The sequence below is a fragment of the Candoia aspera genome, chromosome 2, assembly GCF_035149785.1.
Source record: "Candoia aspera isolate rCanAsp1 chromosome 2, rCanAsp1.hap2, whole genome shotgun sequence".
In the NCBI taxonomy this organism is placed as follows: domain Eukaryota; kingdom Metazoa; phylum Chordata; class Lepidosauria; order Squamata; family Boidae; genus Candoia; species Candoia aspera.
Genome location: NC_086154.1, coordinates 125,606,190 through 125,632,254, shown reverse-complemented (window position 1 = coordinate 125,632,254; position 26,065 = coordinate 125,606,190). Strand labels below are relative to the sequence as shown.

The 26,065-nt window shown below is 40.9% G+C and overlaps 1 protein-coding gene across 1 annotated transcript in view; it reads left to right on the top strand.

Annotated features, from left to right (window-relative positions):
• The window catches only part of C1QL4 (complement C1q like 4), a 28,535-nt gene extending 5,422 nt beyond the window's left edge, over nucleotides 1-23,113 (top strand). The window contains exon 2 of the mRNA XM_063293552.1: nucleotides 22,934-23,113. Within this exon, the coding sequence (XP_063149622.1) occupies nucleotides 22,934-23,113 (180 nt within the window). The remainder of the gene's footprint in view (nucleotides 1-22,933) is intronic.
• The last annotated feature ends 2,952 nt before the right edge of the window (nucleotides 23,114-26,065 follow it).

Genomic DNA, 26,065 nt, shown 5'->3' with positions numbered 1-26,065 from the left:
TTAGAATAACTTCTTTCTGCCCTCCATACCTTCCAGGCCCATTTTAATTTTCCTTCACCTTTAATGCCTTTCTCTGCCGTAACAGCCAATGCGTCAACTGTAAAACAGACACACACAAAGAAGACCAAAAGGATACTTAAAGCTGATTCAAAATTCCAGTCCCTTTGGTAGGAGTCAAAATCCACAAACAGCCCCCGCCCCCAAATCTCAGTCTCGGTTCAGCTATTCCATCTTGGCATGGTTCAGCTCGCTGGCAGACGCACAGCACACCTCTCTTGGAGTGAGAACCTGGAGGGTTCCCAAGTAGATCAGACTGGCGTGTGCCCTCCCTGGCCAATCACTCTCAATATTCATCATTTGTCAGTCCCAAATCCCACAAGGCGGGGACATATTCTTGGCTTCTGTCCCTGGGCTTTGAGGATTTAGTTTAGTTTTCCTTTCTTTTCAGCCTCACTTATCACTCAAGAATTGCCTCTACAACAGCTCAAATATGAGACTTACTAGTAATGGGGCAGTGCCAGGTGTGGTGATCCAGCTACTCACTCCCTGCCCAAAAGAGCATCCTGTTTCACACAGCTCCAAAATACTCAGGGGAGTATTATGGTTCATATCTGCTTGGAAATGACCACCTCCAGCCAGCAAAGGCTTCTTCCTGATTCCAGATACATGAAGAGGCCAAGTCTCAGCCTTCTGCACATGACTAGATGAACTTTTTCCTTGGGTTTACCTCAAAGGACAAACAAGACAGCCAGTGCAGTATCATGGTTAATGAGTTGGACTGGCACAAGAGAGATCAAGGTTTTGATCCACGCTCAGCTGGAGAAGCTCACTGGGTAACCTTGGGCCAGTTACTCTCTCTAAGCCAACCTACCTTCTCACTTCCAGAGAAGGTGCATGCCTCCATATGATTGGCAGGGTCTGAAGCACCAACTGATCGGATTCACACATTCACATACACTCCATTCCACCACACAAGTATCTAAACTAACTGGAATCTGTAGCAGTGGGGAGATGAGGATTAGACAGGCTGTGGAGAATTAGCCTTTTGGAGTAGGTCCCGGATCAGGATCATGGGAGCCACTGGCTGGCACAGCTGTGTCCACTGTGTGAATAAACAATGAAGTCAGCTGCCATTCAAGCATCATTTTGTAGGGAGGATTTCTTACACTTGAAAAGTAAAAGCTACAAAGAAAATTGCACAAGGGAACGGATGAGGTAGACGTAGAGACATTGTGTGTCCAGTTGGAAATGGGAAATAATTATGGCCACTGCCTTTTTTTAATGAGTTTCTGTGCTTTTCAGGTCTTGGGACCCTAGTTCAACAGGAGAAGCCAACCCACCACTGTACTGTTTTGGTGTGTCTGTGTCAGGAAAAGCACCATTGGTTTTGATTCCTCTTGTGCCAGTATTAAAGCACAGAGCCCTGCCAGAAAAATAGAAAAGTTGCATGTATGGGGAAGCTGGCAGCCCCATTTTTATCTCTTATCACCATATTCCACCCTTTGGCCCCAAACCCAGAATGGCACACAGGGAATATCTACCACATTTGTCCCCATAATTACCATGCAAAATATATAATGAGATCTATTATCTAGTGACTTTTATTGCTGTGCAGAGATTTGAAACTTGCTCTATTTATGGTCCAGGTCCTGCACTCAGTCTGCTACAAAACATCATCTCCTTCCAAGAATTGTAGGGATAAACTTGGCAATTTATCACCACAACTGTGATCTCTTATTAGGAGTATCCATCTTTGAGATGCAGGAGACATAGACTTACTAAAGGTTTCAGCATGGAAAATTAAGCTTGTATGGATGCCTTTTGAAATTCACTTGCTGGGAGGCTGAATAGGAGAAGAACTGTTAAAACAGCTGGCCACAGAAAAGTTTTCTAGAAACAGCAAGTAAGAGGACAGAGAGGGGAGGGGGGGACAACTCATGTGGCGAAAGAAGTTCATAAACCACAGATTGTATAGGAATACAGTGCAAACAAATTATTGTCTGCATTATGCCAAAGTTAATATTAAAGAGTACCTGTTATTGAATTATACATAAAGTTTGAACTCTATGATTCTTAGTTTTGGAATAGCACTTCTGATCATTGGTGGTATATGCTTTCAAATTGTCAATGAAATACATTTTTTTCATTATGGCACATATTTCAACAAGATCCTAAATTTGCTTCTTGGGCCAAGAAAATAAAATTAAAAATAGAGATTCAGAAGCTGTAATACAGCAAGGGCAGCAGTTTAAGTCACTGGAGCCTTTGTCAGGTTAACAGTTCTCTTGGAGGACAACAAAAAATATTTTCCAATTCCTGGCTTCCCATAGCACTCCTCGTAGTTTACTATCATCACATCTTTGCAACGCCATGCTTTGTCACCCCATAGTTTAAGCAAGAATTGAGATATAGGCTTCAGTTCTCTCTTTTCAAGAGTCAATCCAATTCCCAGCATTGGGGTGTCAAGGGGTTTCACTGTTTAACTGTTGATTAATTTATATGATCAAGAAAGAAAATACTGGATTTATTCACCCGTTTCTCTCCCTCACTCTGAACTGTCCTTTAATGCAACTACTGGAATCTGATGGAGCCTGCAGCCAAATCCATAGTTAAGTACTAAGCCCCAATGTCCATCAGCATATGGAAGATGCAAAACCTCTTCCTATTAGATTTTGTATTTCACTCTCCCCTTCTCGCTCACATCCCAAAATGTCTAAATTCTAGTTGAAATGTGCCCTCAGGAGCACACCCATGCCTTCAGCCTTTACTCAGCCTGCCTGAGCAAATGCTGGAGGAATTACGGTCAGTTCATCAACAGACAGCAATTCCTTCCAACTTCTCTCCGGCATCATTTTTAAAACACATATACATTCCCAGTGCTGTCTTATTCCCAGATACACTGCCATAAATTCCCTCACTGAATGCAGTCCTGCCAACTCAGGCTGTGATCTTGTCAGTTTATCCTAGCTTAGCAGCTTCACTCTTTGGACAGGCAGCCGCTCAGGAAAACTCTAGCAGATCCACAGAGGGCGCTACTCCTCTAAGCCTGGATTCAGGCCTAATTCTTCGGTCTTACTGGGCAGGAAATATACCCGCAGGGAGAGTGTCTTTTGCTATACTACCTTTGCACTGTTTCAAAAGCATCAGGTTGCATCCCACACCACAGATTCAGGTACTCCTCTGGACAGAAAAGCCATTCCGGTGCAGCCAATCCAGCACCACATTCAGTTTGAATATTGGAACTGTATTGGAGACCAACCAAAGTAGGCAGAGATCTCTCCATCCATATAACCCGACCACTATTCTCTTTCAGAGCCAGCAATTCTCAGCTTTAGGCAGAAAAAGGGGAGAGTAGTTGGCAGAACACACTAAAGGAAGGAGATGAGAGGAAAATAAATCTGACTACAGCATTAACATTCACTGTATCTCACCTTTCTCTCCTTGAAACCTTCACTTCAGATAATGTCCTTTGTTCTTTAAACTTCTTACCTCTTTCTTTTTGAGGATATCACCTCCATCTAAACACAACCTTCCTCTTGATCCATTCCTTCTTCCTTCCTGGATTTGTTTTGCAATTCAGTCCATATTCATTCTGCCTACGACCTCAACACACTTCTTCTTGAATTGCTCATTTTTGTATTCAGTCCACATTCGTTCAGCACGTCCCCATTCGTGACCCTCTCTCTTCTTGTTTTACCACGCCTACTTCTTCTGGACCCAGTTCTCACTGCACACAACTTTTGCTTTTTCCTACATACCCAACTCTCAAGAGTGGGCAAAACGCTCCTATACACAGCCATTTTCACTTCTTTTAACAACATTAATTTGTTACAACTGACCTCTACACTACGCACTCCTACAAAATCTCATTGGTGTAGTAAATCACCTTGTGCAAAAAGCATACCAAACAAGTGGGACCTGCAACAAAATGTGTGATATATTCTTGTCTTCCCATAGGAGGGCAATACCAGAGGCCATTCCATTATACTCTCACGTGCTTCACTTTCCTTTTTCATTTTCAGTCAACATGCTGTAGCTCAGTTCTCCTTTGTCTCTTTTTAGTCTTTCCAGTGACTGGAATGTTGGAAAGAAATTGTGGGAAGACTCTGACTCTCTCTCTCTAGCTGTATGTTAGCAGGATCGCTCTCCAAAATTGGACTATGGGTTGGTGAGAGAAGCTAGTGAATGAAAGCTTGAGTTCAACAATGGGCAGACTCTGGATAGGGGTTCAGATTTAAAAAAAACACCTTTCTCAATGCATCCCAATGGGACAGGAATTGGGGAGGGGCTTGGAATGTTGCCACATCCTCCATTCTAAGCCTCCATCCCTCTGATCGCATGACCCATGTGCAAGTATGCAGCCCACCCTGTGCTTCTAAAGCGCATGCACACAAACACATGCAAGGGAAGAGCAGAAACACACATAGACACAGACACAACATATATATGCCTGCCTTGATTAGTCTGTTAAGAGAAAGCACCCACTGACCCAACATGTTACTTCATTATCCAGAAGAAATTCAGAGGCCTCCTATGGCTGCCGCTTATAGAAGGGCTAGAAAAAAATCTGGAAGCTGTGTTCTACGTGCTTTCCCTATCTTGTTTAAATAACCAAATAACTCTCAACTGTCCTGTTTTGATTCTATTTCTGTCAGCATTTATCATTTCAGTTGATTTATCATACCATGAATGCATATGCCTCTCCCTTGGTCAATCAAAAGAAAAAAAAAAGAAGAAAGAAAGGGAAGCTGAACAGAGTCACTCCTGGCTAGTATTTGGATGGGGAGACAACCAGGAAGGACAAGGGCTGTAAGCTAGACTGGGAAGTCAAAAACACATCCTGGAAGAGGGCAATGGAAAACCACTTGTGTGTTGTTGTCAGGATCATAAAGGGTTCCATAAAGACACCAGGAGTTAAGCCCAACTTGATGGAGGTTTTACCAGCTAATGGCAAAGGGTGGAGAAAGGAAAAGGAGGAAAGCATGTGTGGAAAGAAGAGGTCAAAGATTTCTATTAAAGGAGTAATGTTCTGTCAGTCTTTGACCTCTTCTTTCCACACATGCTTTCCTCCTTTTCCTTTCTCCACCCTTTGGCATACAACTGCCATTTTGGCATATTTCCTCCATGGCCAAATGCATCTTAAAATAATTATTTACAAAGGTGAAAGCTCCATCAAGCTGGGCTTAACTCCCGGTGACTTTATGGAATCCTTTATGATCCTGACAACAACACACAAGTGGTTTTCCATTGCCCTCTTCCAGGATGTGTTTTTGACTTCCCAGTCTAGCTTACAGCCCTTGTCCTTCCTGGTTGTCTCCCCATCCAAATACTAGCCAGGAGTGACTCTGTTTAGCTTCCCTTTTTTTTCTCTTTCTTTTCTTTTGATAGACCAAGGGAGAGGCATATGCACTCATACCATTCCCTCCAGCAGAAAGTACAAGATTCAGTCTTGTATTTTCTGTTGTCACCTTTCTGTTGTCACCAGGACATCAGAAAACCACTTGTGTGTTGTTGTCAGGAACAACATAAAGCACCGGGAGTTAAGCCCAACTTGATGGAGCTTTCACCTTTGTAAATAATTATTTTAAGATGCATAAAGAAAAGCTGATATGCATGTGGCCATATCCAAAATAGACACTATATAGGTAGAAAAATATTAATCTGCTTGGATGGATGAAGGAAGGGGAAACCTGAGATTTGAGAAAGTTAAAGAAGTATTTTAACTGAAAATATAGGAGGAAAAAACCAAATCAATACCCAGTGTAATAAGGACTGGCCATGCTCAGCTAGCCATAGAATATTTAGAACCAGGTAGAAAAGAAGGGCAGCAAAAGAATGGCCCACTTTATTGCTTTGCAGCTGAATGCAGAAATTGAGAGACTTTTTTACCTAAAGGTTACCCACTGGTACATTGTGAGCCTTGTGTCAGCCATAGATATAGATGATGTAGAGCCAGGATCTCACTGCTGTGGCATGTTTTCTCTGCATTGCTTACAGACCAGGCACTCCCATTATATAAACATTCGTCCATTCCTTTCATAAATGCATTGTGGAGGACAACACGTTGGCCAACAGAAACCCAAGTAATCATATTGCGACATTTATTTATATAAATAAATTTTATTTATTTACAGTATTTATAAACTGGTATAAATATAAATGTTTATTTATCTTCTTTGCAATTTGATCTTCTGAAGAAGCAGAAGTAGGAAATAATACTCAGCCAGGCCATAAAAACAGTTAAACTTTGCTGAACTTCCACAAATTTTATTTCCCCCCCCCCTTTTTTGTTTTGATGCCACCCAGAGTCCTTTGGAATTGGGGCACATTTTAAGGACTGTAAAATAAATAAACCAACAAACAAACAAAGGCAACAACTGCAGAGATCATTATGGTCACCAATAAAGAGCAGAAGCATTTCCAATGCCTCCATCTATCATCTCTATCCAAGAGAAAGCGTAGTCAATAAATGTGTCATATCAAAAGGGTTGTTTTGATGGTTCAGGTGTTGCTTGATCATCCAGTGATGACTGCCAAACTTGAACAGACTATCACAGACCAAACACCAGGCCCAGAATCTTCACACAACCTCACATCAGTTGAAATGCAGCACTTAGCTGAATCACTTTACCAAGTAAGTCAGGGGGGCCCTCTTCATTTCACCTATCACCCCCAAATCCCTCCATCCCCAAGTCCAGTCCTCACCACAGGCCAGAAAACAGCATGTGAATGAGCTGGCAATAGCGACTCCTCCTCATGATCACTCCAGTCATTCTTTGGAGAATGGAGAAAAACAAGTGGTGATGCACGAAAAGCAGCCACAGGGGTAGAAGGCTGTCCTTACCAGTGGGCCCAGGGCAGAGGTCCTGCAATACTGCTTCCTATGATGTCCAGGGAATACTTCTCCATGAAGCAGTGATGAGCTTTCAGGCCGAATGGTCGTGATCTAGTTTTATTTTGGCCTGACGTTTCACCAGCAGCTGGTGGCTGGCATCTTCAGAGGCAGAGTGAGCTGCTTTGTCGTGTCAGACCAAAATAAAACTAGACCACAGCCATTCGGCCTGAAAGCTCATCACCGCTTCATTGATGCCAGCCTACCCCAATACTTCTCCATATTTCTCCATATCCAGTTTTGCTTTTTTTTTTAAGCCATTTTTCTGTGTACAATTCCTCACCCCCTGTGGAAAGTGTTTGAATAGGGGCTCCTTCTGACCCTTATGAGATTTTAAGCTGCTTGTTTGCTTTAATGGAGGAGCCTTCAGTTCATTTTTCCCAGGCCACATAAATTAGTTTAGAGACTCACTGCACAGATTTGCCATCCCAGTACTAGGCCAGAGAATGTTCTCTTTCTTTTCCCTTATCAGAGATCAGGAGCTGAAGTTGCCTAGAGTGCCCCAATACCATCCTTAGATCTCCCCCCAGCAGCTGGCCTCAAAGCAGGCCCTCCCATCAACTTTCCTACCACTCCAAACCTACAACTTCCTATCTCATTATGCCTCTCCTTCCTCTATTCCCTCCTCTACTATTGACCCTAGGTGCTCATTCTTGTGTAGTGCTCAGCACAGAGCCTTTACACCTCTCCCTCTACAGCGTTGTTTTTCAACCTTGGCAACTTTAAGATGTGTGGGTTTCAGCTCCCAGAATTCCCCAGCCAGCATGAATTCTGGGAGTTGAAGTCCACACATCTTAAAGTTGCCAAGATTGAAAAACACTGCTCTACAGCAAAGCAAAGCAGTGTATGTCACGGTCTCCAACTCTTGTAGCTCAGAGTCCAGACAAGAGTAAGACTGAAATGGGTCTCCTATGAAGTATCCCACTTTTTGCAGCCTGCTCACCCCAGCAGTTCTCTGCAATCATTCCCTTTAACAGCAAACATGGGCGCTGAGTGCTGATGGGAATGAAATTCACAACAGAGCCCTGAGAAACAAAAAACAAAGCATCCTCTGAAGGTGAGTGTACTCAGCGCCACAGAATGCTGAGGGACTGGGAAAAAGAAAAATCTAATACATGGAAGGAAGAAGATAGAATGAATCTCTAAGTCAGCCTTTCTCAACTTTTTGACTCTGGGGGAACCCTTGAAATATTTTTCAGGCCTCGGGGAACCCCTGCACATTCAGGCTCAAATATAGGCCAAAAGTTACAAAATTATTATATTCATTTCATGGGTAGGCCTGTATATATGCATTAACAGTGTTCTTAAACCAAAAATAAAGAATGAAACTTAACTCTTTAATGGGAAGTTGCCAGAATTTGAAATAATTTTTCAAATAAATCGTGATCTCCCAGGGAACCCCTAGTGACCTCTCATGGAACCCGAGGGTACCACAGAACCCTGGTTGAGAAACCCTGCTCTAAGCTAAGGGGTGTGCATGGCTGGCTGGCTGGCTGGCTGACTGGCTGGCGGCTAGTACCTAGAAAAGAAGCTCGTTTGGAGGTGAGAATATATTGCGACATTTTATTGCAGCTTCCACTTACATCCCCTGTAAACCTTCTTTCTTCATTCTTAGAGGAGTTCGCCTCTGGCAGGTGAAAGAGTGACAATTGTGAGGAAAGCAAGGCTATTGGGATGACCATTAGCAATAAAAGTAACATATCTTCAAATGAAAAGGTAATACAGTATTATGTCATCGAAAAAGTAGCTTGGGCAACAGGAGTATTAAAGCTGTGAGTTCTTCTTTACGAAGATGATATAATTAAATGTCTATCCTCCATTTGCTACATGTCCATTCACCCAGTTTCTTCATTGGTTCTGAAAGACTAGTTAACCAAGGAAATCCATTTATTATTCTATTTAAGCCCTTTGGAAGTTCCTCTAGGTTAGCTGAAATGCTGGTTCGGAGGTGGTGAGTGGTCTGGGATGGCTCTCTTACAGCATCCTTTGTCTCTCTCTCTCTACCTCTTGTGGCAAGTGTGTAATGCATTACCACAGTTGTTAATTAAGGGATTAGCTTGTAGAGTGAATTACTGCAATTGATTATTTATTTATTTGGCACCATCCATGCGCACTGTGCTTCACTAAAAAAAAAAGATGAGAGAAGCAAGAGAGACAGCAGGAGAATTGAAGGGAAACGTAGGAAGAGTAAAGCAAGAGGGCAATATGTTGTTATTTCAATTTACTTTACTTGGTCTTATTGGAAGACGAAGTTGGATTTCAGTCTCAGGGAGTAAAGCATGTGATCTTTTGCCTGCCTGTGTTAATTATGTGCATTTTCACACATACGTTGGGAATGACATGTTGCTGTTCCCAGAGGGTGCAAACAGCATGCAACGTATTTCCAAGCCACAACAGAACTGGGTGTTTGAACTCCGCTTATCTGCGTTTGATCCACAAGAAATAAGTTGTATCACTCAACACAGAGATCCCTTTCCAAACATATAATTTGGGTACAGTATTATTTCCAAGGCATGTACTATACATGACAGTAAATAACAGCATGTTTAAAACCTTCCAGTCCTAGTCTGCCTGTTTTTAATTTGGGGAGTTCAAGCTCCATCACTGGCTGTTTTACCGAGAGTAGCATGCCTGTGATTTTTGGAGTCAGGAAAAAATAAATAAGAGATATCTTTGATGGTGTCATTTCCATGGACTTTTCTACAAAGGAGAGAGAAAGCAAATATCTTGCGCACAATTTGAACCGGCAACTTCAGATATGGCTGACTCCCCATTAAATCCTGCCTCCGGCCCCATGGCAATTGCCCTGTGTCAATGGCTTAGACGTAAGCTCCACGTGGCAAGTTTATCCCACCTTTGCTGATACAAGGAGGGTTTCATCTCCCCTGGTGACAGCTTGATCCATGTAAGAGCTTGCTCTATTGTCAGAGATTTGTTTGGCAAAGCCTGATGCTGGCCTCTTTTGATCTGTCTATCCAAGAGATTTATTACCTGGACACTGTCACTATAGTGCCTGAGCCTCTCACATCATTGATCTATCTGTCCTAGACGCTTGCACTGAAGCTGGGTATGCAGATGCATCTCTTGGTTTCTCTGAAACCTGTAGCACTGAGCGCACTGTTGGATTAAACTGCCCAAGGTGAATCCGGGCATCAGTGGTACAGCAAGAAAAGGAAATTCGGTTCCTCCAAAGGCAGACTAATGCAGACAACTTTAAATGAAGTCTCACCAAATTTTAACACCTTTTCAGGACTAGGGAATGCTTCAAGAGTTACTTCAGAGAAGTACCATTAGCACATTAATATCTGCTTCCCTTCTGTGAGCCGACTAGTTTAGGACGACTAGGGTGTGAGAGTTTTAGAATCAGGATCGTGCATATATTCCTTTCATGGGTGAAAAATAATCTAAGAACTTTGATCACCGCACATCAGTCCAGTGCTCTCTCTGAAAAGTACTAATTATTTTTTCAGTGCTACCGCATTTGAAGAAAGAAAAAACTGAGATATCTGAGTGATCAGGAACTATTTACATTCCCCAAAAATGTTGCGCTTATTCTTTGTGGAGGGCAGTACATAGATAAAATAACAAGGATAGCTTGGCATGTATTGTGTAAATTATTTGATGGCAGGAAGGAGGCAGTCCTACATCAAGAAAAACGGCCCTTTTAGAGTCATTTCAAATTATTTTCTACATTTTGGGTCTCAGCTGAAGAACTAAAACTTCTGATCTCTGACCACAGGCTAGTTTGCTTCTGATTCCATTTAGTGGTTCCTTGAAGATAAAATAATCTTTTTCTGTTTTGTTTGTTTTTAAATAGCCCCGGGTGTTGTATGTATTAGGCACAGAGGTTTCAGGATAGACACTAAATCTAAAAGCACTTTTGAGAGTAACCATTAAGGCTTTTGTGAATAGCAGCTCACTTCCTCAGATGTATAGAATGGATTCACTATTACAGGAGTATAAATACAGTACAGTGAGTTAAAGAGAAGGAAGGGATGGGGGAAAAACAAGATGGGGTTTGCACAGTGGTTGAGATACAGAGGAAGTTCTCACAAATAAGGATGGAAGATGAATTATACAAATATAATGGGTTAAAAGAGAGCCAATTTGGTGTGGTGGTTAAAGCACAAGGGTAGAAGTCAGGAGACTGTGAGTTTGGGTCTATCTATTCTCTTAGGCAGAGTCTGTCTAGTTCATCCTATGTAGGGGGTTCACAAGTTCCTATGTTGGTGGGAGTAGGCCAACAGGTAGTTAATTCAAAGCAGCCCTGCTATGTCTTTTAGCTTAGTGAACAAACCATTATTTTTCTTGCCACAACAGAGGAAAATTGGTGATTAAAAAGCAAAAATGTTTATTTTAAAACTGGTTTTTAAACAATCAGTTATAAAATGTCCTTTGCCTAAAAAGACCAGTGATTAAAATGGAGTCTGATATGAGTTCACATTTTAAATTACTGGATCAGAAGAACGCTTTTATTCCCTTCTACCAATGGGAAAAAAAGAGTGAATACAAAAACTTTGGGGAATTAGTTTCTAATTGTGCCTGGAAAGGCATTAGGCAGAATTCTGATTAAAGGAGTACAGAAGGTGATAATAAGCTTTGTATAATTCTAGCGTAGGTTGTCTTGCATATGTACTCAGAAGCTCTTGAATTTTATTTTCCAAATATTCTCATGTAGCTTGTTTTCTCTTCTCTGTAAAGCATATTCAGTAATAAAACCACAGATTTATGTCTTAAATGCATCCCAAATCACCACCAAATTTGCGTGTCTGTCACAAAAAGTCTTCAAAATCTTGTTTTGTCTGTTTTTAAAAAATAGTCTTTCAATAATGAAGTATTTGTATAACTTCTAATAATTGATAAAAATACTAGAGCATGCTCAGACACCTTTATTACATTTATCTATTTTTTTCAGCTAAAACAGCAAAATGTGAGAAATGAAGTCTAGCTTTATACTGGGCGTGAGTATACAGGCTAGATTTTTACTCTTCAGTAGGTTACTGAGGAACCCATGTGTGTGACAAAGAAAATTTATTTGATCTTTGTTGATTTAGAAAAAGTGTATAATAAAGTGAAGAGGCTTGAATTATTAATTACATTTATATATTGCCATAATTTCCACGGTCTCCTGTGATTAACACAATAAAAACTAAGCAATAATTAAAATCCATGGTAAAATATATGTAAATGTATTTCATGTTTAATGTATTTATGGATAACTGCATAGGGAATGTCTGTGATGAGACTAGAAGTGTGTTGATTGGTAATTTGAATATGCATATACTTTTGTGTAAGGCAATGCTGTGCTGTTGGCTGAGAACCTTAAGGGTTTGCAGAGAATGTTAGATATACTATGTGATGCAACAAGCCATTTGTTATCAAAAACCAAAACAGTTGCATTTGACAGGGAAAATGGAATTAAAAATTGTACACTATACATACATGGTGAAAAGTTAGTGCAAGTAAGCAAATTTGTACAGCTTAGTAGCATGTCTACTAAAAACAGGAGGTTAGATGAATCAAGTTTAAGATGTGCAAAGATGTAGAAAGGCTGATAGAAAAGTAAGATGAAGCCTGTTGCAAAAAATGAATGTTTGTCAAAATAAACAAAAACACCTGTGTATAAATTGCATGCTTTTGCCAGCTTTGCTATTTAGAAATAAAATTTGGGAATGGCAGAAGAGAAATAAAAATAAGTTGGAGGCAGTAAAAATGGGTTACTTAAGAAGGGTGTGGAAAACTAAGAAGAACTAAGAGTCAAAATGAACAGTTGCTGAATTAAAGTGGGTTGAATACAAAAGTGAGTGACTAGGGAAAGAAGTGCGTTGATGTGGTTTGGTGCAATAAAGAGTGAATAAGGATCCAGTTGCAAGACAAATAAGTAAAGGAAGAGTGAATGGGTCAAGCGAGTCATGGTGAGATGGTGTTGATGAGACTCTCAAAAAGAGAGAAGTGAGAAGTTTAAATCACAGAAGGCAACGTACGAGGAGGTGTATAAATATGGTGGAAGCATCAGTGCTTTGGAAGGATAGAAAGGTATAGAGTGAATGGTGTGCCTTAATTTGATTTACAATTTCTTAGTCCTTTTCTGCATTTTGCATAATCTTGCAAAGGGAATAGCATGGTGAGTATGTATATATGTGTATTTAAAACTATACATGACAATTAAATACTTGATGACTATGAAGCACAAGCATCTGCCTGAATGTAAAAAAATCTATCTCTTGAGATGAAGCCTTCTAAAATTATTGTGGCAGTTATGGACATTTGTGAACATCCACTAAGTTGGACAGCCAATCAAGGCATAAGTAAGTGTCATCCTAAATGCGAGTGTAAAGAGCTACTCTTATTTAAGAAACTATATGCTTGAGTATGCTTGAGTAAATCTGCATTGTATTGGTTTGTAAATTAAACAATGTTATTTCTCACTGACTGGCTTCACCCAATGCACTAAAGCTGCTGCTACAATTTGATGGTAAATATCTGATTCTGGGCCAAGCAAAATAGATTCTTTAGGCCAAAACTAAAAAAAGTATACAATTTCTGATGTGCACTACATTATCTGGAAGCTAAAAATTTCTAAAACTGTGGCCCATGCACACCAAAGTTTGCCTACTCTTGTGCTATTTAATAATGTATTTTGTTTGGTTACACATAAGTACAGTATGTAATATAAATCCAGCAATTGGGGTTTAGATATTAACTGAGAAAATTAAAGCATGATGTGTAAACCAGGATGTTAACTTCAAGGGCAGAGGGTTTGGCTGACACTTAATTTTCCATAAAAATCAATGGGAGTAGAAAATCTTCAAACTGGGCTGAATTATGCTTTTGTTTCCCATGTTAAATTATGTAGTCAGGAAGATACTGCATATTTAAATACTGAGAAGAAGGTCTGACTTAATATCCTTGCGTGACTACATAGAAAACAAAGGCAAAGTTCATTACCCTCTATATTTCTAAGCAGATGATAGTATCGTGCAAAGAGTTAGTTATTGTCCAAAGGTTTTGGATTGTCCTCCTAGCTTAGTACACTCCCACTCTATTTAATTGCAATCCAGTGTACTTTAATTGCAGCCGCCAATGAAGATCCATCTTTGTTCAAAAGTTCACAATAGGGAACTACAATTTATTTTACATAATTTAATTCATTTATTTATTTACTTGTCAAATTTATATAGCCACCAATCTCACAAAACAAGTGGCTAATTTAAATAACTCAAACATTCAATTATTAAATTAAACAGTTAAGCGGAATGATGTTAACATAAATTATTTATTTCAGAGGGTCACTGGCACATTTGGGGGAATAAAAACCTTGATAAAAATTAACCCATCCTATCCTTGATTGTAAAGAGACCAGTTGGTGTAGGCTAGAAACTGGGAGACTTCAGGTTCTAGTCCTGCGTTAGGCACAAAGCCAGCTGGATGACCTTGGGCCAGTCACTCTCTCTCAGCCCCGGGAAGGAGGCAAGGGCAAGCCATTTCCAAAATCTTGCCAAGAAAACTGTAAGACTGACTCGAAGGCACACACCCACACCCACACGCTTGATAATATAGGTATCAGTATCTCTATTCAGCAGCAAACCACAGGGAATCCAACAGTAATAAAAAGACCTGCATTCTCTCCTTTACTTAGCAATTCTGCTCTCTTCTGGGTGACACTTTCAGTTGCGTTATTAACAGAGGTGTGGAAGAATTGAAAAGTAGCATATGTTCTGTTGCTGAAATTAACAATGCAAATTAATTTAATTAAACAGAATTAACATAACATGCACTAATTACATTTCATGTAATGTAATAAAGCAAGGGAAGGGAGAAACATGGCTGATCAGCCTATATAACAGTTTACCAGCTACTAAAAATTGGGTTTGTTCAGTGTCTTCATAGTATTCTTCTCTATTTTTCTCTTCCAATTCCATGGTATCTGTAGAAAGGGAAAATGTAATATAAGAAAATGAGTAAAACCCTATCCTCTGTTTGAAGAGTCTTTTGTTCAAGAATTGCCAATTTGACATCTGGAAACAATATCTGGGGTGGTGATGAAATGTTTATATATTGGTTTCCAGACAGTGCTCTTTCTGCTCTCAGATCTGTGCCCATCTATGGATTCTTTGTAGAAGCTGGGAGGTTCACCCTGTACAGTACATTTCTGGCAATGCTAATAGAAACATTAGGCTCGGAGAATCAAGTGACATTGCCAGCATCAAAGGGGAAGTCTTTGGAACCCGAAGCATTGTGGAATCCAAACTTGGATAGGGCTAGATTAAGAATTGTTGGAGCCTTGGGCAAAGCAACTTGGGGTAGGGTGGGGTGGGGAGCTGCCAATACAAGTTAATTTTTATTTTCCATACTAGCATACTAAAACGCTCCATCTTTTGTTACCAGTTCAGACCTGTGTGCTGGAAAACCCTTTTCAAGGTGGCCTTGAGGGAAGCAGATCCCTTTGGACCCTGTGCAATGTCTCTCAGGCTTTGGACACCTAGGGGAGAGTTCATCTGATTGGCTTCCAGTCTGTTTCTAAGGTTTGCTTTTCAGCCACCACACTCCAGGCCCACAGCCTCACAACAAGTCCCTTGATTGTTAATCACAATAATGCAACAGATGTAGAGAATGGAAATGAAAATCCAAACTTGCAGGCTCTCAAGCATATTCTTTTTTGTGTGTGCGCCTTCAAGTCAGTGTTGACTCCTGGTGACTACATGGACAACTCATTAAATCACCTGACAATCAACACCCAATCCCCCATCAGCAGCCTCATGGCTCAAGGCTTTGGACCCTTCTGCGCATGACAGGCGTGCTGCTTCTGGATTGGCTCAGTGCCCACGTGATCAACATGCCAGAGCCTCTGTGGGCAGCGGAGCTTCTAGCTCTGTTGTGGCACAGGAAGAGTCACTGCAAAAGGATGGTTTTGCAGCAAAATGCGGAGCATGGAGCAAGCACTTCTCCATGGAGGGTACCCTCCTGCCTCTCAGCTCCTGGGTTCGCTCCCTCCCCATGTACCACACCATCCATTCACAATTGTTTTGACTGAGCCAAGAGGCAAGTTTTATTTGGATCCATTTATTTGACAAGGCGTATGAGCCATTCCAATTGAAGCTGACTGAGTAGCATCCAAATGTTATCCATATAACTCAGATTAAAACAAACAAATAAGGTAAACAATAGAAATAGTAATAATCCAACCCTCCACAGAAAAGACAACACAGTATGTAAAAAATGAGAATCCAACTGTCAATGGCCCCAAATTAAAACATCATTCCTCAGTAGAAGGAGCAGGTTTGAACCTCTTCTCACAGTAACATGACTGCTTTGTTTTTCTTTTAAAAAGTCCACTGAACAACTTTTTAAAAAAAAAATGTTTATTTGCTAGATTTATAACCTATCTTTCCTCCAAGAGCTCAAGGTGACACCCTGTACAGAGCCCTCCCTCCTCCCTTTTTTCCCCCAGAGCAGCAACCTTGGGAGGTAGGATGGGCTGAAGGAGAGTCCACAGCCATGGTGTTATTGTTGTCATTATTGTTGTTTGAACTTGTATGCCTCCTGACTCTGAGAAAGCGCTGTTCCCAGGTTGATGCAAAGCTGCTCCTGAGAATTTAGATGTAAAAATAGTGGTGCAGAAGTGTTCTCTGGACAAAAGGCAGCATCGCTCAAAGCAACTGCTTTCTCTAGCAGAAGCTAACAGCTATATGTCTATAATTTCAGTCGTATGTCTATAATTCCTGTCATCTTGCATATAAAATAGGGGAATAACACTTCATCTGTAGACAACAAAAGAATTATCTGAAGATGAGACCATCGTTCCCCACCCCACACCCCAGTGTAAATGTCGATCATTTTTCAAAATAGGAGTTATCCGAACTCGAGTTCTTTTCACTCAAGCAAAGCTTGTTATCCATCTATTTCTATATTGGGTTATAAGAGAAGAGCTGTATTAGAAGTGAAGGTTCAGGAACAGCAAGTCAACTGTAGGAATAGGCGTATTAATTCAAAACTCTTGTAACAATGAGCTCTGACTGTCATAGAGCGCTTCAAGTACCTATGGAATATTCTGCGGTAGGGAAGAATCTTAGAGCCCTGGGATTATTCATCATTCAGCACCATTAGCTATGGCTATACTCCCTGCAACTAAATTGCACATCCAGAAATAGGTGTTGTGGCTTTAATACAGCTCCAGGCTTGCTTGCAAAACAGGCTTTTATTGTGTAGTAACCATGTTTCATTCATGGATTTCTACAAGGGAAGGAGGGAGAAGTCAGATTTCACATTCTGCTTATAACCCACTTGTGCTTTCCTCTATTTCTTCGCTTTTCTTTTCCTTGCTATAGAATATATGCTAAGAGAGAGTGGAAAAAGAGTAATGTGTCGTCATCTTTTGAATGATAATACTTGAAGTTATCTCTCCAGAAGCATCCAAGTATCCAATATCTAATATCTCCAGGTTTTGAGCCACACGCACAAATTCACTCATTGCCCCACCTTCTTACTGTTAAAGTAAGTAGGACTTCCATTTTTATCCTCTGCCAGGCAGGACTGCAAACACCAAGGTCTTACTTGAAGCATAACACTGAAGAACAATATTTGAGTTGACAGGTTTCCACCCACTTACTCATCCACTCACTCATATCACCTTAATCCAGTTCTGCACTATGATGGAGGACTATATATATGACAATATTAGAACATTCCTAGAGAGGGTTCACACTACACACTCAACCATAATGTGGTTTCTTTGGTTTTAATTCTTCATGTTGTGCCAACCCAATCAATCATGCTTTATTCAAGAAACCAAGTTTCTTGAATAAAGAACAAAATTGTGACAGCAAAATTATGAACAAAATTGTGATAGCATAATCTGTAAGCCCAGCCTTGTCATTTGAGGACAGTGTTTAGATTAGTAGCCATAAAACTGCAGGACATCCGATCTTTCATGAAATTCAGCAGTAGAAGATAGAATTATTGCTCTATCCTAATACTTTTGTCTCTCTTACTTTGTGGAACTCTAAGCAAATCCAACTAGTTGCTCTCACTTGGCTGGGCTTATCACATAAAATGTTATGTGAGAAGAGGAAAAAGGTAGCAAGGACTAAGCCAGACTCAGGTACTCAACACCTTTGGACAAATGCATCTTTACCAAATATGCCTTGTAGGACAACCAAACTGAAGACATTAGTGGACAGCTAGGACCACATAATGGAGCAGAGTTTAGCACAGTGGAGGAGGTGTGCACAGAAAAGAATATTATCTTAAATGGTGGTGTTCATGCTGCTGCTTCTTGCTGGGAAATCCTTGTAGGGTCCAGCAGCCAAAATGCTGTGACTGTGGGAATGTCCTGCAAACTTTATATCACATTGCAATGGAATGTCCCCTCAGAAGGTTTCCTGGCTCCCTGCAAGAACTACGTCATCTCTAGGGTACTGCTCTCCAATGGCTAAACGATCTATATATCCAGCCATAGGCTTAGTTACTTTAGTAACTACTCATGCATAACTTAATTTATTCATCATTTTATTCATCATTTGTATTGCATGTTTTTTAAAAAAATATTGTCCCAATGTCCCATATTTTATACACTTTTATATACTGTTTTTGTGATCTTTATGCAACAATACTGCATTCTGCTATGCCATATGAAATAAATAAATAAAACCTTTAAGGTTTTAATGAGCATGTCAAAAAGCACAGGTTATTAATCTTACACACTTAGCCCTCCCAAGCATAAAGAATTACACGCTTAGACAGAGTAGGTTCAAAGTAAAGTAAAAAAGAGTCATACTGACTTTATTCTTTGGTCCAGTTACATTCATCTTTGGTGGAAAATGATGTTCCTTGTTTCTTCTGTTCTTTACCTATACTTGGTGATCTCTCAGCTCTACAGCTGCTAAGAGCTGCATGTAGAATAGGAGCAGAAGTTTCTTTTCTTAGGCTGACCGCATGGCCCAAGATGGAGCGGGAGGCAAAGCATGCTGCATGCTTTGCTCTTGGTGGAAGGAGGAGGAAGAGAGAGAAAGAGGAAGTGGGAGTGGCAACAAACAGCTTCCTCAGAAGCACAAAGAGTTGCATCCTGGGACGAAACTCAATTTATATGCTAATGAGGCATGCTGGATTTGCCAGGACCTCCAACACAAACTAAATGCCAGAACACTATTTTCACTTAAAGGCCCTACCTGGAGAAAGAGTATCTTCTCTAGCAGCTCCGAAGCAAGTACCCAAACAGGCCGGCAAGCAGCTGCTCATGGAGTCCTATCAATGGAATTTATTTTTAAAGCTCAGGCTCAGATGTCTATGCACATTAGAACATTCCTTGTGTAAATCATTTAATGGGCAGATGTTCCAAAAATGACACTGTCTGGAATAGCAGCAAGGTGCTGTAGCACATGAAGGAAGCCTCAGAAATTATATTCCCTAGAAGTTTGATTGGATGAGTAATAGGGCTTTGAGTTAATGCCCAGTTAGGATGTGTAGGCAGCTACTCTGGCCTCAGCTCTCCTCTGCGAGCCACCACTGCCATCCATTGTCAATCTACAATTATCCTGTGCTTCTCAAAGATTAATAACTGTTTGGTATGCTCCGAGCTGCATTTGTTACATGGATCTAGGATCACATCGCATGAGTACAGAATTTGGTACCTGAACTTAATCTTCCTGAGCAGGCCGGTGTTCATGCTTGTTGGTTCCCTGAAGTATCTTAGCTCGTAGTGTTGGGAAGATACGCTGCAGGAGAGTGGGCACTGAGTGTTCACGACATCTCAGGAGGCAGAAAAGTGGTTGAGTGCACAGTGAATGACATTTCTTCTTGGGTCTCCAGAGTGACAAGAAATGCAGCAAATTTGCTCTCTTTTCATAATTGATTCAGTTTTCAGGGTTCAGAGTACCCAGTTCCTGAGTTTACAACTCCTATGGAGAACAGAAAGCACATGTTTTTCATAGATAGCATTCTTTCTTTAGAGCAGCCTTCTCTAAGCCAATGTCCTCCAGATGGGGTGAGGGTGACAGCTGCCTGAGGTGTCAAGAGCAATGCCTGTGCTGCTAGGGAATTGGGAATTGTAATCCCAACCTGTTTGTAAGGCGCCCATGTGGGATACTGGGATGAAAAGTAGATTACTTGTTTGGAGCTGAGAGCCATCCTTTTTTGGCCTTTGGTGGAGTGTCAGGGGCTGCACCAAAGAAAGCAGGAAGGCCAGAAGTGGCATGGGCAGATGCCGAGAGTAAGGAAGATTACCTTGATGGAAATATGCAATAACTGTTACCGACTTCTGGCGGGGACATGGCGGACTGAACAGCTGTGCCCGCGGGCTCAGTGGGCAGAACTGAAAATGCGGCAAGTTTTTTCGGCTCAGGCAGGTTTTTCCTGAAGCCCAGGAGTGTTTTTCTGGAAAAAGGAAAACACCTGGAATCACCCCATCTGTCCTCCAGATGGCTGCTTGCAGCTAGAAGATCACAAACAGCATTCATGTTTGACTGGTAAGAGCTAGCCGGGAGGCCGGCATGTCACCATTTCCAAGCCATGCTGTAGCCTTAAAGGGACACTAAGACCAGCCACCCCATTTCTAAATCACCCAATTTTTATTTCTTTTAAGTACGCATACCCTAAGAGAGGCTTTCTACAGCAAGGAGAATCGGGTTCTCTTGGTGCTTATTGTTATTTTTGGGATCAATTTTTTAAAAAATTCTTTTGAAGTTTTGGACTTCATTTTCCATCCAAATATTAAGGAGGATTGAGAGTAAATAATTGTCTCCCTGTTATTATTTTTCTACTAAATTTGAAGATATTAGTATTTTCCTACACATTGAATCAGCTGTTTTGAACTTTCTGTTTTCTGCTTCTACTTTCCCTGGGGAACTGTCTGAATATCTCACTTTCACTTAGGTAAACACATTTTGGAATTCTTTCATATCTTTGATTTTTGCTGGTTACGCTCCTAGGGGGTGCCATAATCTACTGCTTGAGACATGGAGGAGTTTAAGCAGACTTTCTCTGACTTTCACCGAGATCTTAAACAGATTCTTTCTGATTCCTGTCAAGTTTTTATGCAAGGCATTCAGGACATTGTGGAAAATATGAGGTCTAAAATGTGTCATCTGGTTGGGGGTGTTGTAGAAGAAACTGAGGAATTTAACAGCGACAGAAATGTCTCTTCTAAGAGTGAGATTGGGACTTCTGTTGAAATGCTGGATGAAGATTGGGTAGTCGAGTTGAAGAAATTAAAGATCGAGTTGCAAGCCGTAATGAAATTGATCTTCTGAGGGAACGTCATGGAAAAGAAGCGGTTATTATGTATGGGAGGTCTCCTGAAGAGAAGTCAGAGTTTTTGAGGGGGGCAGTTGGGCTGTTCAATTTTTTTAAGAAAAAAGCTCTGTGCGAATTGTGGGGATATGTAAATGCTCTGGTTTATTTTGAAGTGGGATAAGGGTTTAAGAATATTTATCTGGATTGCTTTTAGGGTTTGGCTGATTTCATTTATCTTTAATGATTTGGATTGAGATTATTAAGGTATAATAAAAAAATAATAAATGTCTGGTTTGGGGTTTAATATTATTAATATGATTAAAATTGTTGTATTATCAAGTACAATGGCAGACAATTTATATGTTTTTTAGTTTGATCTTTATTATAGTAGACAGGAATATATAGAATAGTAGTAGGAAGGAAATAATTAAATAAATGTTATCCTTGAGGGGATAGTTGATTAGGAGGTATGGAATATATATATATATTCCATATCCTATACAAATATATCTTCCTATGAATTTTTATTTTAAAAATGTTTTGGCTTGCATAGATGCGTGTGTGTGCACAAAGACACGGCATTCATACATACATATACACTCATATGTGAAACTATACAGACAGCTCTTGATGAAATCTCAGAAATCAAAGATAGAGGGAAATTTTCTATGGTCAGGAAATGATAGAATGAGTTCCTGTCTTGACTGGAAAGTTAACCAATATACCCTATGGAGGGAAACTATGAAAAAGGTATACAGGTAATCCTTGCATAACAACCACAATCGGGACCAGGATTTCAGTTGCTAAGAGAAGCAGTCATTAAGCAAATCTGACCTGATTTTACAACCCGATTTTACAACCTTTTTTGCAGTGGTCTTGAAGTGAATCACCGCAGGCGTTAAGCGAACCACGTGATCATTAAGTGAATCACACGGTTCCCCATTGGTTTTGCTTGCCAGAAACTGGCCAGGGAGGTCAAAAATGGTGATCACATGACCATGGGATGCTGCAATGGTCATAAATGTGAACCAGTTGCCAGGTGCCCAAATCATGATCCTGTGACCGCGAGGATGCTGCAACGGTTGTAAATGTAAGGACCAGCCATAAGTTTTTTTTTTCAGCACCATCATAAGTCCGAACCATCACTAAACAAATGGATGTTAAGTGAGGACTACCTGTATTAGACATAGAACTGACTTTTTCTTGGTGGAGAAAATTTTAATTTTGAACTCCACCACTACCTATGGCATGCACAAAACCTTTAGCATCCTCAGGAGTATAAACATGCAGGAACCACATTAAGCAATTAAAAAGTGAAGAAAACGTTATTCAAAGAAAGGTATCTTCAAGGTATAAACTAGGAAAGTTCCTGGAACAATTGGCTTTGGTCGAAAACAGAAAAAAATGGGGATTGAATTAAATGCAAGTTGAAGTAACAGAGAAGGGCTACTTATATTAAATATATTCACCCTGTAAGGTTTCTTTTCAGCGAACAGCCTTGGCAGGTTTTCAAAACCTACTGACAAGAAGATAAGCATCCATTCCTGACCACAGTGACATCAAAATGAAAAAAACATGTGTTGTGGGTCACAGTGCAAACTCTGCCCTTTCGTACTTGCATTGCAACATTGCATGCAACTTTGTAAGGGGTGGAGCTTGCGTCGTAATATCACGTACACATTTTGCCACTTGCCCTTTGTTTTTCCTCCCCACCTCACCTGGGGATGTGAGACTAGAGATTCTGTCTAAGTGTTGGATTATCGTTGTTTCTGAAAGCAGACTCGGCAGAACCTCTGTTTTTTTTCTAACTAGGTCCGTGCTAGCGCTATCGCGCAAGATGCTGACCAGAACTACGACTATGCCAGCAACAGTGTGATCCTGCATCTGGATGTAGGTGATGAAGTCTTCATCAAGCTGGATGGAGGGAAGGTTCATGGTGGAAACACTAACAAATACAGCACATTCTCTGGATTCATCATCTACCCAGACTGAGCTTCCCTGGCTCCAATTTTTCCCTCCCTGTTTTGCCTACCCAAATCCTTCCCCCGTGAGTCAGCTTTTATTCTTCTTGGCTTTACCATCTCTGTGGATTCCCGGAGGCTCCTTCTGTAAGTTCTGATCAATTGAGGATGAAACAGAAAAACTTGGAGACGTGGAAATTCTGCCCTCCCCACCCAGTCAGTGCAATGGAAGGAGGGTGGGTGATTATGGGATTTTCACTGCATGGGGAAAATCAGGGAGGGGGTGGAAACAGGGTATATTATTATTATTATTATTATTATTATTATTTATTAATTATTGAGACCTTCATCAATAAAAGAAATGTCCCTAAGAGAGGTAACACCTAATTTTGGAGTTTGGGTACTTTGGGGAAAAAAACCTAATTAAATAAGGTTGGAGTCAAACTCCTGGCAAATTCTAGAAAACTCATTTTCTCTACATGTTCCCTTCCCTAAATAAATGGGAAGGGGCAGTTTTATCAGTGCTCTGCATCAATTTTCACCAAATAGAAGTTATTGCAATTTACACCCCCTCTTTCCTCCAATTTGCTGAGGATAGCTTATAACCTTACATGTACCCTACAAGACATTTCAGTTTCAGAGTGGCCAGTTTAAGGTCACCCAGCCAGCCTCATGACTAAATGGGAATTTAACTTGGGTGTCATAACTGAGCGTAGTATCATTTCATGGAGTCATGCTGGCTCTAGATGCGACATATATTTTTCAGTCATCCTGCCATATTTGAGACTAAATTGACTAGAGTGAGACTTTTTTTCCTTAAGGGGTTATATTTCTACAAGAATAATCTGTTATGGAGTTGCATTGAATGCCAAGGGTGGGTGGGGATGAACAAGGGATGGGCAGGACCAAAGCTGAAAATGCATGGGACCATCCACCTCTCTTTTTCCAACACCCCAATAACCTTTCCTGTCTGACCTGCTTCTCTCTCTCACTCTCACTGTCTTCCTCACCCACCACCCACCTACGTGTTTGGCTGCTGATGAAGAGACACATGACCCTCATTAAGGGTCTCAGCTGATGGCTTGCAAAGATAGACCATGATTTTCCAGGTTGAACAAAGCCAATGTGAAGTTCTTTGGAGGAGGGAGCACTTAAAGCAAGTTTTAGTTTCCCCAGTCCTATTCTCCACAGAAATGGGCATTCACCTCAGTAGAATCAAAAATATATCGGCATGAGAAAATATTCATATAAAGCTCTGCATATGAAGCCCAAGTTTTACAATAGATCGTTCTATTGAAAGCAATGGGAAAGAATCCTTTTTCATTAACCAGTCCTGGCTCCTACCTTGCTTTCCAACAGATGTTAAACAAATCTTGATCTAAAAACTGGAACTCTCAACCTCAATTCCTACCAGGCTTTGTACATTTATTCACAGATTGTGGGGACAGCTGCCCCACAAGACAATCTTTTGTTCACCTGCATGAAGATATATAGATAATATAAAAATAGACTTTAGAAGTCAGACAAGTGGAGTCTATTCCGCTTTCCATATAACTATCTCACAGTAGTCCTTTTGAACTCTGAAATGGAATCTGTACCACCCTGGATCAGAGATGCTCACATTCAAATGGTGACTCTGCTACAGAGCAGGAGGAACAGCAAATGGTCCCAGAGAGATTGCCAGGCTCATCAGAGGCTCCCACCCTGGAGCCAGCCAAAGTGTTGATGGATGGTATTTGTCATGTCCCTCAAAAGCAGCACAGCCAGCCCCAACAGGCATCAACAGAAGCTCCACATGTCTCATTCTGACTTCTCTTTCCCCCCATACTACCCACCAAAGAATGCACCATTCTAATCGTACTTCAGGTATGTACACTTGTCAGTAAAACACTTTGATAGCAGCACCTGCAAGTTCATTCTAGCATTCAACTCCTTCATTTGCAGACCTATAGAATCCCACTCCAGCTGTGTCCCTAACACACGTCAATATGCAGCAGAACAACTTCCAGATGCAAACAAGGTCATGCTATATCCATGCACTTTAATAGGGATGCAAGAGGTTGAAGCAACAAACGGGGATGCAGCTCTGCCATGCAGCAGAAGGGAGCAGCCTACTTCAGGTAGCACAGCGGGGGAGTGAGATGGAAGAAGGCAAGAGAACTGGTGCCTGAGTTAAGTGTCGAACTGGTGGAGGACACATCCCATGGGCTGTTCTTCAGGCACAACATGTCCTGGGCTGGCATTGCAATTAAGACTACATTCCCATCAAGCCAAAACCATGCAGTCATTTCAGACCATCCCTGCCCCTAGTCCACAGGCATGCCTGTTAATCCCTCAGCGTGTGCACCCAAGTGCATGCTGCCTTGACATTGCTTTGGCATCTAGAGCTTTGACCAAGGCAAGGAGGAGAGACAGTCAATGCTCTAAGTTTGTCTTACCGCGGGCTCCTCCTCCCCTCACAACAAATGAAAAGCGTTCTTCATTCCACACGTGTCTACATTATGGACAGCAAGACTGACAACATTTTCTAGGTGTGCAACTTTTCACATCTGCACTGAAATAGGAAACATGTGCGCTTTCACCTGTATATTTTCACATGTTTGTAGATTTCACCATCTCTCCACATGCTGTTGTCAAAAAGTTGTTCAGATGAGTTGCTTGGCCCCATAAATAGCATAGCTGTACATGTGTGTGCCTATACAAATGAAATTGTAAATGTACGGTATATTTATGTTTATGTACAGGTATATTTATGCAGAATTTTTTGAGGCGGGGGAGAGAAGTTCAGCAGCCTCAGAGCCAAAGATCAGAATTAGCTGTGCTGACTCATGAAACACTTTCACATTTTCAGGTACCAAAAGGTCAAAAAAATTTTCAGGGTTCTCTTGCTGCTCTGAGGTTTTTCCAGCCCAGTTAAGTATATGTACTTGTGCCTGCTTGTGCTAGTGCTCACAAATGCAGGTATCTTTCCCCTATCTATAGG